The sequence below is a fragment of the Paramisgurnus dabryanus genome, chromosome 1, assembly GCF_030506205.2.
Source record: "Paramisgurnus dabryanus chromosome 1, PD_genome_1.1, whole genome shotgun sequence".
Lineage (NCBI taxonomy): Eukaryota > Metazoa > Chordata > Actinopteri > Cypriniformes > Cobitidae > Paramisgurnus > Paramisgurnus dabryanus.
The window spans coordinates 17,553,443-17,567,571 of record NC_133337.1 but is presented as its reverse complement, the minus strand read 5'-3'; the positions used below and the strand labels follow the sequence as shown (position 1 = coordinate 17,567,571).

At 38.5% G+C, this 14,129-nt stretch overlaps 1 protein-coding gene across 1 annotated transcript in view; it reads right to left on the bottom strand.

Moving 5' to 3' along the window:
- Positions 1-1,535: 1,535 nt before the first annotated feature.
- The window catches only part of syn3 (synapsin III), a 94,976-nt gene continuing 82,382 nt past the window's right edge, over positions 1,536-14,129 (bottom strand). Inside the window, exons 7-14 of the mRNA XM_065264404.2 lie at positions 9,375-9,437; positions 8,004-8,146; positions 6,915-6,989; positions 6,719-6,821; positions 3,659-3,790; positions 3,537-3,579; positions 3,319-3,460; positions 1,536-3,139 (exon numbers count right to left, since the gene is read on the bottom strand). Of these exons, the coding sequence (XP_065120476.2) occupies positions 3,016-3,139; positions 3,319-3,460; positions 3,537-3,579; positions 3,659-3,790; positions 6,719-6,821; positions 6,915-6,989; positions 8,004-8,146; positions 9,375-9,437 (825 nt within the window). The 3' untranslated portion in view covers positions 1,536-3,015. The remainder of the gene's footprint in view (positions 3,140-3,318; positions 3,461-3,536; positions 3,580-3,658; positions 3,791-6,718; positions 6,822-6,914; positions 6,990-8,003; positions 8,147-9,374; positions 9,438-14,129) is intronic.

The window sequence follows — 14,129 nt, the reverse complement described above, 5'->3', positions numbered from 1 at the left end:
TCCATCATGCCTTGTTACCACTGTGCAGGCTGGTGGTGGTGTAATGGTGTGGGGGATGTTTTCTTGGCACACTTTAGGCCCCTTAGTGCCAATTGGTCATCATTTAAATGCCACGGCCTACCTGAGCATTGTTTCTGACCATGTCCGTCCCTTTATGACCACCATGTACCCATCCTCTGATGGCTACTTTCAGCAGGATAATAACCCATGTCACAAAGCTCGAATCATTTCAAATTGGTTTCTTGAACATGAAAATGAGTTCACTGTACTAAAATGGCCCCCACAGTCACCAGATCTCAACCCAATAGAGCATCTTTGGGATGTGGTCGAACGGGAGCTTCTTGCCCTGGATGTGCATCCCACAAATCTCAATCAACTGCAAGATGCAATCCTATCAATATGGACAAACATTTCTAAAGAATGCTTTCAGCACCTTGTTAATCAATGCCACATAGAATTAAGGCAGTTCTGAAGGCGAAAGGGGGTCAAACACAGTATTAGTATGGTGTTCCTAATAATCCTTTAGGTGAGTGTATAGTATATACTTTTAACTAATTCTGTAATGTAGTGTAGATAGACAGTGTGTTATAGAACTTATATTGTTTCATTATTCAAACACATCTGAAGCAGCACATGGTCTACACGATTATTTAAGTAATAACAGACAGACAGACGTGTTTGAGATGTAGTTGAAAATTGGACACAGAAGAACTGTCTCACTGTCTAACTACAGTATCACTGATCTTTAATGTGTGATTTAAATATGAAAAATACTCTTCTACTCACACCTGTCTGTCTCTCTATATCTGTCTCTCTATATATCTGTCTGTCTCTCTCTGTTTGTCTCTCTATCTATCTGTCTGTCTTTTGTTCTGTCTGTCTGTCTGTCTCTCTGTGTCTGTCTGTCTCTCTATTTGTCTGTCTATGTCTATTTCTCTCTGTGTCTGTCTGTCTCTCGCTCTATCTGTCAGTCTCTTGCTCTATCTGTCTCTCTCTCTTTCTGTGTCTGTCTGTCTCTCTATCTGTCTGTTGCTCTGTCTGTCTGCCTATCTCTCTATCTATCTGTCTGTCTGTCTCTGTGTCTTGTCATCTCTCTTAGTGTTCACTAAAGCATTGCAGTTACCATGGAGACCAAGGTATTGTTTTCTATGGTGACTAAAAAAGACCTGTTAAGCACACACAGAGACACCCACACATGCACGCGCGCACACACACACACACACACACACAGATGGTTTTATCAGTGTGAATGGTGAGCTTGTGGACCTTGAGAAGCTGAGATGTGATTCAGAAGCTTCAGTCTTATGTGGGTTGTGTGTGAATATAAATACATGAAGTGTTTTTACTTTCTCTTGTCATATCAAACGTGTGTCTGTCATGTGCTGCCCTCTGCCGACTGTGCTGAGAACAGCTTTAATCTCACACGTCATCTGCTCATATTCAACTCCTCATCATTCACTCTGCATGGCACACAACAATTCATATCATGACAAAAATCATCTTCACATATTTCAAATAAAGCATCAACCCCATCATAATAAACACGAGATAACGTTTAATAGCATTTCCAGAAATAAGCGACTAAAATGTAAAAAAATAATAAAATTAAAAGACACAGATACATCAGAGTCAAACATGAAGCAGTAAAATACACAGTTTATCTTCTTTACCACTGAAACAAACATCATAGAAGTGTCATGCCACATCACATCATAACCTCACACATCATAACATTGTATTGTACTGTACGTGTTTGTGTGTGTATGTGTAACATCATGATAATTCCGATATATATATATATGACATCAGCACATCATCATATTAACTGGCTTTGATTGAAGATTGTCAAGAGACAGAATTCACTTTTATTCTTCTAGACAGTTTATGTAACACGCATTGTTTTGCTCATCTGCTTTCAGTTCTGCATATGAATTTTTCGGCATGAGGTAGACATCAAATGATGAAACTTAATGACTCCTCAAATTTAAATGCCAATATCTAATAAACTTCATGCAAAATATTCTTGACGATAACAGTGAGATAAACACTGGAACAAAAGTAATCAATCCATAAAATAGATTGAAAGTTTCAAGCAGTACAGAGATTTGATAGTTTGCTGGAGGCACAGAAGTCCACTAAAAAAACTCAACAACAGTCAATGACACATTACAACTGCACACAATTCATTCAAACGCATTCAATAAAAGAATCACAGCAGATTTAATACACGTTTATGGCTTAACTGCACAACCTCATGTGCAACTCGATTTTCTGAAGAAATGAATTCATCGACACTACAACAAATCATGATTTACGTAACGCTTCATTTGGTCCACAAGCCAAACAAAAAAACGAAAGACTGATCACGATAATCTCTTAAAATGCTGTACAACAGAAATCATACTTGAATGCTGTATGTTGAGATCTGACAGTACTGTGTGTGTTATACAGCTTATTTCATCATTAAGACGTCTCGATATTTATTTCACTGACTGACATTGCTTTGTAATAAATGAACTGCACTTTATTTTTCATTGCAATGATGTAAGGTCCTCATATTTAAAAATGTGTAAAATGGCCGAGCCACTAGACTAGAGAGATATTAAACCGATAGAAGCTCAAGTAGATGATTGTGGTTTATAAAGGGAAGAATCTCAGATGTGGAAGACAGCAGAACTTTTATTCCTGCGTGGGAATATTGCTGGTTGATACGTTACAGATCGGTCTGCTTGCATCAGATTATCTGATTAAATAGGATGGCTTTAAACACAGAGCGGTTCAGCTCAATCTACATCACTGCTAAACACACAAATGTTCAACAAAATCAAAACCATCAATGAGAAGATTTATAATAACTCTCGTCAGTTCAAATATAAACATGGAGGGCTTGAACGCACACCGGCTCCTGGTGTCCACCGTGAGAGAAGTGTTGGTGTGGTGTCGGATGAATAAAGACGAATGACTCTTAAATCCAGCTGTCATCAGACTAACACAAGCTTTGATCAGATATGTGTGTTAGTCTGAGAACAGACTGGCGAAGGACTGACGCAGACTGCGAATGGTTTCGGCTTTGGCCTCGTCGTCTGTAACGTTTCCCCGCAGCGTCTCGCTGAAGGTGTTGGTAAGTGACTGAGATTTACTGAAACATAATCACACACAGATTTAGCACTGAACCCATAGATGATTGACAGATGTGATGGCACTGACGCATGCTGATGGGCAGTTTTGTGTTTAAATGATCAATGATGGGCGTGTCTGATGGCGGAGACTACATGATGATGAATGCGTGACAGCAGGTGAGTTCTGTATTGATCTTACTTGAGCTGTGGAGTTTGTTTCTGTGATCCCGGCCCGGTTGCGGGAATCGGACCCGGCTGGAAGGCCTGGCTGGGTGAGGTAGAGGCAGACCGGGCCTTCTGAGGTGAAGCCTGACCAGACTCAGAACCAGAGCGAGGTCCACCTACACAACACACATCAGTTACAGTAACGTACAGCTGAAAATGTAACAACATAAACATAAGTCTGTTTCCCTTTACCTTGAGTTCGTCTGGGCTGAGTCGTCTGCGGGGCAGCTGGAGTCTGTGCAGAAAGACGCACACATCAGTTTCATTTCATACACACAGCATTACATCATCAGTCAATCAAAGTCATACTGAACCTTAGTGGACGATGTCAGTGGTGTTGTGATGCCCAGCAGACTGAAAGCCATTTTACTCATGACCAGATCACAGATGAGCTGTCGGTCCTCTTCAACATGTTCACCAATCAGAGGCATTGAGCTGTCCATCACCTGGACACACACAGACACACATTTGTGTTCAGTCTGTAGTAAGCAGTTATGGCCACTAAGAGGCGCTATTGTCAAACACAATGTTTTCACAAACTCACTGTATTGTATATACAACACACAGAAGGATTTTAACTTATTTCTATTGATCCATGAAAGTCATAACGGCTGATCAGTTCAGGGTTTTCTTTAAATCTTTGAAATAAATCTTTTATGTAGCTTTCATGTCACATCTCTCTGATATATATTGATTATCTGTATCAAAATCAGCTGAGATGCTGTAAGACACTGTGAAAAACACCAATCAATGAGACTCCAGCAGAATCAATCAATGATCATGCAAACTCATTTACAGTTTTTCTCAGTCGCTTTGGTACATTTCTCGAATCATCCTCGACATTTGCATTTCTCAAAACAGTTTATACAAATAGCAAAACACCATGGATAACCTGCAAAAGCCAGTCTCTAAATGCTCAAAATCCTTAGTTCATCTCTCAAAAGTAAATATCTGTGTCAATGAACATGTCAGTGCCATCAGAATGACAAGTCATTGTGTCATTGAGTACGGATAAGACAGTCAAACTGTTTAGTCATGTTGTCAATAATAGAATTGATTCTGGAGGGATGTTCTGATGTAAACTATGGCTAAAGTTTTCATGACGAATATTGTATTTTAAATTGTAGGTTAGACCTTAGGGTAAGTTATGTGAGAGTTTGATTGCAAGAGACTGGACAAGATTCATATTTACGCTTTTTACTGTTTGTACTGTTATTGGTTGACAGACCATGTCATTGCCATACAGAAAGGAAAAGAGAGCACTGCATAGCATAAAGAAAAAACACAAAAGTAGAAATGTGAACATAGGACAATATCTTTAGGGAAAACTGTACATGTAGTGCTGAAGGAATTATACTGAAGTCTTCCTATACCTACTGACCCAGCAAGCATGTTTGGCTTAAACAAGGCTAAATTTGGGATGCCAGTGAAAGTCTAATAGACGTCTAAAAATAGACAATTCATATACTTTTAGAACATGTAAAAGAAATGAAAGCAAACACCTTGAACACCTGTCGACTTTGCTGAAATGTTGGAATGTCATACATCATACATTCAATTGAATTTAATTGAATCTTCAAGTTATTTTGGCAAAAATGACATGTAACCAAATTCAAGTTTATTTAGGGTAGAAGTGGGTTACTCATAGCTGGACTATATTGAGTCTATAGTTAGCCTTCATTTCAACATCTCAGTTTTTGCTTGCTGGGGACATTCCTGTCTGTTATAGAAAGTCAAGATTCACCTGGGAGCAATTTACCAATTCAGGACAGATTTAGAAAAAATGTCTTATGGAAATGTACAGAAATATGTTTGACCATACCCTGTATTATGACAACTTGTTCAACCATTTTGCATGTAAAGACTTACACTATGAACTAATGCCTAAATGTTGTGGGGGGGGGGGGGGGTGAGACTATTCAACACAGACCCATTATAAATTTTGATCAACATGACATAAGCAACTGATAATGTAGGAAAAAGCAGAGAATTGTACATTATCATTTGCATGGATGTACTAAAGCATTTGCAACTTGTTCAAAGAAATAAGAAACTGCTTTTTTGATGTGCACAAATGACACAATGATGTGAAGATTGAACAGGAGGTCTTGAGAATTTCACTAAAGGGACTGAGAAAAACAGTAAATGAAAACACAGCAACACCTAGTGGTTCATCCCTTCAATTACACACAACATCCATGACAGGAAATCATAGTTACCATGGAAACACTTTTATTCAATAATTTTGACTTCCTGCAGACTGATGAAGAGCTGTGAGTGTGTGTAACAGTGTGTATCTGTGAGCATGTGTGTCATGTGTTTTATATCCAGTATTAATCTTTGTGTGTGTGAGCATGTGTGTGTGTGTGTGTGTGTGTGTGCGTGTGTGTGTGTGTGTGTGTGTGTATCTGTGAACGTATGTGTGTATCTGTGAGCATGTATGTGTGTGTATCTGTAAATGTGTGTTTATGCGTGTATCTGTGAGCATGTGTGTGTGTGTGTTTATATATGTGAGCGTGTGTGAATGTGTGTATCTGTGAGCGTGTGTGTATGTGTGTATCCGTGAGCGTGTGTGTATGTGTGCATCTGTGAGCGTGTGTGTATGTGTTTATCTGTGCTTGTGTGTGTGTGACTCTTTTCCATTAACATTACATCAGACGTTAGATTAGATACGACAGTAAAGCAACATTTTCTGTGCCTGTTAAAGCAAGCAGAGTGATGTCATGTGTTGATAAAACATCAGGTCTCAGTATGAAGTGATTTAGGTTCAGAGATGACCCAATAAGGTTTAAATATTTCATAAGTAATGTGAATGAGTAGTGAAAGTAAGATAATGATGATAAATTCTGTACTGGTAATCCAACTTTAAACAACAGAAGAGGAGTAAAACAAGTTAAACATTGTGCTGTTTTACTGACACTGTGACATCAGTGGAGCTTTTAAATGTGTTTCTAAAAGAAGAAAACATTTTGCAGTCTGAAAACCATCTGACCATTGTCTGTCTTTTAGTCTGTCTGTGTCTACAGTAAGTGTGTTTGATAGGCCACAGTGATCCATGTGCTGACCTTAGGTGTCAGTAAAACAGGAAGTAATGTACAATCATTTGGGCTCATTCCAGACAGTGTGACATTCCAGAAAAGTGGAAGTGATTCATCCAAAACCAGTTAACATCTTAACAATCCTTAACTTTTAATTAGTGAGTCAGGTGTTGGCAATGTGTTTTCCTGATATGACAGCAGTTATGTGTGTCTGATTCCTCATAAACAGACAAAACATCTCCAAATCTCTACACAGTAAACCAACAGCAGTCTCAATGGATTGTGGGTATTATAGTGGTGTGTTCAAGATCATTATGTATGTGGGACACAACAAACCTCTATTATATAGTCCTTCCCATCTTTACCATGAACGGCTTTGACAGCACAGATATCCAAACCTCCAAACATCTCAGCACACGAATCCACCCAGAGACGATACCTGTGAACACATACAGACGGTCAAATACATACTGTATGAGAATCTATTCATTATATAGAGTGAGTGATGATGAATTATCAGACAGACTCTCACCTGTCAGTCATAGCAATCTGTTCTAGCATAGCAGATCCTGTGTTTGCCTTCCAGTTACCTGAGATAGATGTTCTCCTAAAAGACAGACAGACATAGAGAGAGAGGGAGAGAGAGAGCTGTTTATTTGTGTTTGTCTGATTAATGATACACAAGCATCTTTACCATCAACTTGTGTTGAGATGAGTGTACATTTTTTAAAAATTGTAAGGACTGAAAGGAGATTAGTGTTTGTCTTTTAAGCTCCAATGAGATACACACACACAACACCTTAATCAATACGATTGAGGTCGATCGGATGCAAATTTTGATCCTATTGAAAGGGGTGTTTTACTCCGATCTGTGATCCGATCATCAGGAGAAAAGTACGCAATCTGAGTGAATCGAATTCAAAAATACCTTGTGCACATGCGCAGGAAATTCCTGCTTAAGTTTCATGTCTTATATTTACCCTTTTATTTACGTATCATATGATTTCCGTCAAGAGCAAGGCAATGGCACCACGCATTATTAAGGTAATGGGGTCACGCGCTGTATATTCTGCAGTGTTCATGTCTTTCATAACATTACATAAAGCAATAAAATTGCGTTGTGCCTTTCGAAAAGTTTATATCTGGAAACTTCTTAAGAACAACTTTCTCCTAATCAACTTTGATCCAGAAATAAAGCGTCGACTCAATATGAGATGCTGTGTGCTGCGTTGCCAAGTCCTTTGCTTTTTGGCAGCTTTTATACTGTTTTAGCGAGTTGATTTTTTCTGATGAAAAGATTTTGTTGATTTATTATTGGTATTTGGGCTGTGAATAGTCAATGTGATGCTTTTGGGCTAGGTTTAAATGTCCTTTTGGCTGGTTTTGATAAGCGAAACTGGCAACCCTGGCTGTGTGCTTGCGCAGGCGCTTGGAAATCACATTTTAATCTGATTGCAACGTTTAGGGTGCATGGAAACTGTACTATACTGTTGTAACCTGCGCATTCAATTCGGATTCAATTCAGTCGGATTGACAAAATTTTGTGCATGTAAACATAGCCAGTGATTTTAATATGAGCTGCTCCAGTCTAGTGTAGTGTACTTCACTGTGTAACTCTTACATGTATGCTTTATAGTTGTTGCCAATCTTCTGGATACGGATGTCATACTTGGAGTCCACAAATGGTTCGGCCGTGGCGTAAGTTTTAGCTATAGCCACTACACTGGTGATGTCTTGAAAATCATTAGCTGTCTCCACCTTTATCTGTAAGAGAAAACACATTAAACATCATTGCCATCATAAGTTTACCCATCATCCACCTGGAACCAGAAAAGGGGATGTTTTGAGGACATTTCACAACACATTTCACAACACTCATATACTGTAGTAAGAGGGCTCAGATGATGTGTTTTGAATGAAACCAGTGACTTTACAGGAACTTGACCTCAGTGACCTACACGTATAACTGAAGTGTATATAAACTGTTACAGGGGTCAAGTTCACATTGTAGTATGAGTATGAGCTATTCCTCTTACTGGTAGTAGGTGAGTGAGGTCAGCAGGGTCACAGAGGTCAAACTTTAACCTCTTCATCACCACTAACAGTTAAGCCCAATTCGGACGGAATTAGTTTCACATAGTGAGGTGGGGTAAAGCAATTTTTATCAGAGCTTCTCAGGGAAATTAGTCCCGTCCGAATGCTTCATGTCAGTAAATATTACGGCGACTTTTACCTTCTGTAAAAGGTCTGGCGAAATTAACAGGTAATACTAATCCTATGTGAACAGACCAGCTGCAAATATAATTTCCTGTAATTTTGCACATTTTTTTTAGATGAAGGTGCTTGAAGAAACATTTACTTAGGCAGTGGAACAAGTCAGTAAACGATTCTCTCTTTCATTTTTCCCCAGTCCCCAAAATCTTCAGCTACTTATGTACATTTGCTTACAACTATTCAATAGATTTGTTCACATATTGTGTGGTTTTGTATGCACCATGCTCTCAAACTAACTGTTAAAACTGCCATTCTATCAAAACCAAAATTAAACATTTCCTATCTGGTCCAATTTTAAGATTTTCTCATCTGCGCCATCTTGCGTGTTTGCACGTGATATCAGGAAGCAACATAATGTTCACGTAACAACGAGGGAGGTGACGGCGTTGCGTATTCAAGTTACCCCTCCCACTTCTAAATGTTTTAATAAGATTTCTAATCCCGTGCGAATTGGCCATCGATATTACAGACGTCCTGTGGTAAAGTTGCATTACTCCGTCTACCCCTGTAAAACGAATCCCGTCCGAATAGTGCTTTAGTTAGCATTAGAGTTGAGAAATCTAAACTCATTTTATTCACTTGATCTTAATGTTAGGTAAATAACCTGATCAACAGATTCTTTGAAGATTTTTATTCTAAAACACAACCACTGTGTTATTTGATATGAACTGGTCAAAGACCAATCAGAGTAAAGTGTCCTGTGATGACATCAGCATACCTTTCCCATGCCGGCATGAGCGTGTCCCATCTTCACCACCACAGGGAATGTTGCTGTGGGCAGCTAAAGAGAAGAAATAATAAGATGATGATTCCTGTAACTCCAGACACATTCACTGCTATTTCAGGTTCATGTTGGTTTCATCATGACCGAAATGTTCTGGGAATCACAGCCACAGACATACGCCCAGACATTCCTTAACCAAACAGAACTTAACGTACAGAATGGTCAACACATAATCCACTAAACAAACCACAGACGAACAGTGTTGTGTTTCAGAGGTGTAGCTGAATGAAGATGATTCAGATGGATCAGAAATCTGTCAAGAATTATTTAACCCTGAAGCATTCACAGGTTTACTTTTATTGTGTTCTTATTTCATACAGGTTCACACACAAACAATCAACCACACAATACAGTAATCAAGATGAGTATAAAACCATTATAAATGACATACTGAATACAAAACATAATTCTCGCTCTCATACACATCTATATGAGGGAAAGTTTTGGCTCTTCACTGTTTCCTCTTTAAGAGATGATCGGCAGATGATCCAGCATATTTGTCTGACCACTTGTGGGCATCACCGCATCCCTCGTCTTTCCTAGACCGAACTTCCAGAAAAATCATCTGCTGTATCATTAAATACAGAATCAAGTCTGAGCACGCTGCTATCACTCGACACTGATACACCAGCTCAATTCCCACAGTAACAACAATACAACATACAGTACATGACTTCAAATCTGTAAAAGTCAAACACACAAACAAACACAAACACACACATTATGTTTAACTGAAAATAAAAGTTATTTTAGCTTCTTACAAAAATGTTCCAGTTTGTTAGGGAAATATTTACGGGATATTCGTCACAAAATATTTCCACAGCAGGCCAGTTTAAATGAACTCTAATGAGGCTTCACCATGACTCTTCCTGTTTAAACAATTAGCAACAAAAAAAATCTTCCCAACACTGTTTTCCATTTACCACTGAACACTGCTCGAGTACACAGAGTGGGAGACGGAAAAAAGGGAGACGGGAGAGATTCCCGCTGGCACAGTTGAATCATTCCTCTTAGCTCTGGTGTGACATTCCTTAACTCCAGTGTGTAGGTGAGGGAAGATTCCTCTGGAAAGCTGGGTTTTTCCCAAAGTTTACACCTTGAACTTCATCTTTACTCTCTTTCATCTAATTACCGAAAGGTAATGAATCAGTCAGTCCACATTAGGTGTTCACATAAACAGATCTGTGCTGGATCAAACTTCATTTCAGGCGATCACACCAAATGAACTGAAATCCCACAACCTATTGAGAAGATCTGCTCTTACTTTCTAAAGGATCTGAATAGCAGATGAAAAATCTCTCAGACATAAAAAGTGGAAAGAGTGACATGAAGTCATTTCTGGATAGAAGAGTATCATTGGATGGTCAGTAAAACCACCTAGTAACCACTCAGCACATCATATCAACCATATAACAACTGATCTGCATGTTAAAATTCAACACCTCAGCAACAGCTTCAGGTCGCAATGAGCTTACAATGAGCAAAAAAATTACTTTATTTTATATTGAAACACAGATCAAAGAGAGAGAGAGAGAGAGGACAGGCAAACATTTGTCTATATGTGGTTTACCGGCACAGATACCAACACAGACCTGAGATCTCCAGTAACTCAGTTGTAATGTAAGGTCAACTTTGACTGTTCACTTACTGTTTAACCGGTCAGCTTTATTCTCATGTTCTGATTAACAGATGTGTGAGAGACACACGATTTCCACACTTTAAGCAGAAGTCTGAACTATCGGTCAAGTGTTACCTGTTTTTATTTATTTCAACATCTGACGCACTCATAACCACAGACACTTCCAGACTGAATCTTGTCTCTTACCTAATGTAATTTCCTGTAGAGGTCAAGGGTCACAGAAAGAATCACATCGGCCGTTTCTCAATATGTGTTCTTGGGGACTTGTAAAAACGTCATCAGTCGCGGCCCAAGTACTGTTCCAAATCAAAGTTCCCATTAAGCCAAGTTCACATTACACTCCCAGATGTGTTCTTGATCCCCCCATTTTATCGAGGATGCATCAGGAGGTGACTTGTGCGGACTTCTAACAGTCAAGTTTCCCAGAATGCATTTCGTGTCAACGGCAATGACGCTTAGCTTGCACAATATTTGAAATACTACTCTATCTGTGTCATAAAATGTAGTTTTAAGAGCTGTTCAGTCAAGAATATAGTTGAATAAACTACAAATATGTGGTCAGTTAGTAAAGATAGCACCTATATTAAAATTTCCTTTTGGATATGTGAGTTCCGGTGTATCAGCGGGTGGTCAGCGGCGTATACACAGACGAGAGCAGCCTCATCTTGGCAAGTCCTTCTGAAAACCCACAGCTGTTCTTCCCTCCGTTGTCTGATGGTCAAACATAGAATATCTAACTGGCATTTTTTTGTCTTATCAATTTATTTATCTTTATTATTCATATGAAGTCTGTTATTTGTTATCATTTAAACTGATGGTAAAGTTAAGTTTCATAACTTAAATTCCATATATTTTTATATACCGGTAATCTTAACACTAAATTACTGCGCTTTACTTCAACTGGATGCTTTTCTTGTGTTTATTTCATGTTGTACAATTGTTTTGCGGTATTAAAATAAATGTTTTTGTAATAAAATGAATAAATAAATGTGTTTTATATTATACTTAATTTTGTAATAAATACATTAAAGTTAATCAGCGTATTCACGTGTTGCCTTAACCACATTAGGGTTTTTGCATTTGATATATTTAGTTAAAAATACATTAAAATAAGAATAGCCAGCCCAGGAATGCACATATTGGTTAGACTGAATGACAACCTCAAGTACTCTGCTGTTAAATTTGCAATAAAACCGGACTCGCGTACTTCCGTCCATGGGAGTTCGTTCTTCTGAGTCTGAACTTGCAAGTCCAAACTACGAAGGACGCAAGTCCGAACTTAGCGTACTTGGTAATGAGAAATGGTCATCATGTGTCATTAAATAACGTTATTATCCGTGACCAGCAAACAAATGTGATATTACTGATACATGCTACACACACACACACACACACATATATATACAGGATATACAGTACTGCTGCAGATGAATAGAGATTTTAAATCTGACATCAAAAAAAGTGACATCACCTGTTAGGTGTCTGAATGTGAGGATGATCTAGAGCATGTGCTGCTGCTTAGTTTAGCTTTAACCCTAATCAAACATCTGAAAATTAAATCAAAGGCAGCAGGATTACTTGGAAATGACATTCAGGTGTGTTTGATAAGAGTTGGCGCAAAACTTTCAGGGCAGTGGCCTCCAGGACTGTTAACCCACAGTAAGCAAAGTTGATCAGACCTAACTAATGTGGTTCTGTTACGATGTGTTTCAGGTCATTGAATCACTCTTACTGATTCAACTTACAGGTATGATCACATAAGTGACTTATCCACATATACCTGTCAACATTGGAATTTGAAAATAAGGGAAATTTCTCAACCCCAATATTACCCCCCGAGTGGTTCCCAATGTTGTTAATGTTTTCAGTGTATGACTTAAATGTTAGTTTAATTGCAATTCCAAACTACCTGATATCAAAGCCATTGCTGTTAATAGGACATTAATAGGACAAAATTGCCATTGTGTCATTCACAATAAAAACCATGTGACTTTGCCCGGCCTACTAGTGGGTCCTGACCCACAGTTTGAAACCCCTAGGCAATTTGTTGTGTGGCTCTCCTGAATCTGCAAGGGACGTTTCTGGCATTGTGTCATTGGTAAATCATATGAAGAACTGAATAAATACACAAACTGGGTTGTTTTACTCTTTAAGTCCAGATAATTTACTCACCCCTATGTCATCCAAAATGTTGATGTCTTTCTTTGTTAAGTCGAGAAGAAATAAATGTTTTGAGGACAACATTCCAGGATTTTTCTCTATATAGTGGACTTCAATGGACCTCAGGTAACTGACCTCATGTAATGCGTCAGCACATCGAAAGGTCACGCGTCACATATGTGAAACGCACACTTGCAGACCATTTTAAACAATAAACTTACACAAAGACAATTAGTATCCTTCCACAACTTCTGAACGCTCCTCTTTCTCCACACTTGTAAAGTGTGTTCCTTTAACTTAGTTAGACACACAGATCGCAAACGTTGGATTCCTTAACACCCTCTGAGTAATGTATTTATAAGCTTGACCAGCGCGTGGCAGGGGCACCTTCTCTCCTGGTGGCGAACGTAGCCAACATATCAAATACACCCACTTTTTATAGAAAAATAAAAAATACAGAAGAAATACGGGAAAATATTTAAACAGGATGATAGCGAGATAGAATGGAAAAATACCGGAGAATCCCGGGAAAAATGGGAGGGTTGACAGGTATGCTTATCAATTACTTATCACTAGTAAACTCTGAAGCATTACTGTTGCTGAACTCATCTTTATACTCTTATCTGTTTGACAACAGCTGGATGAGAATGAAATCAAGCTAAAGATAAATCCGCAGATGAGAAAAACTACATCAAGACTTAATATAAATATAATCAAACCTCTTTAATGAAATCTAAGCTACATCACACTGACACACATTAATGTGCTCTGAATTAGGCTTTTTAAGCATCTGAACAGATTCTTTTTAAATAAATCAAACCTTTTTAAGTACATTTTTATAAGCAGCCCCGCCTTCATGTGCGTCTATTCTCTTAGCAGTTAAACTGAGT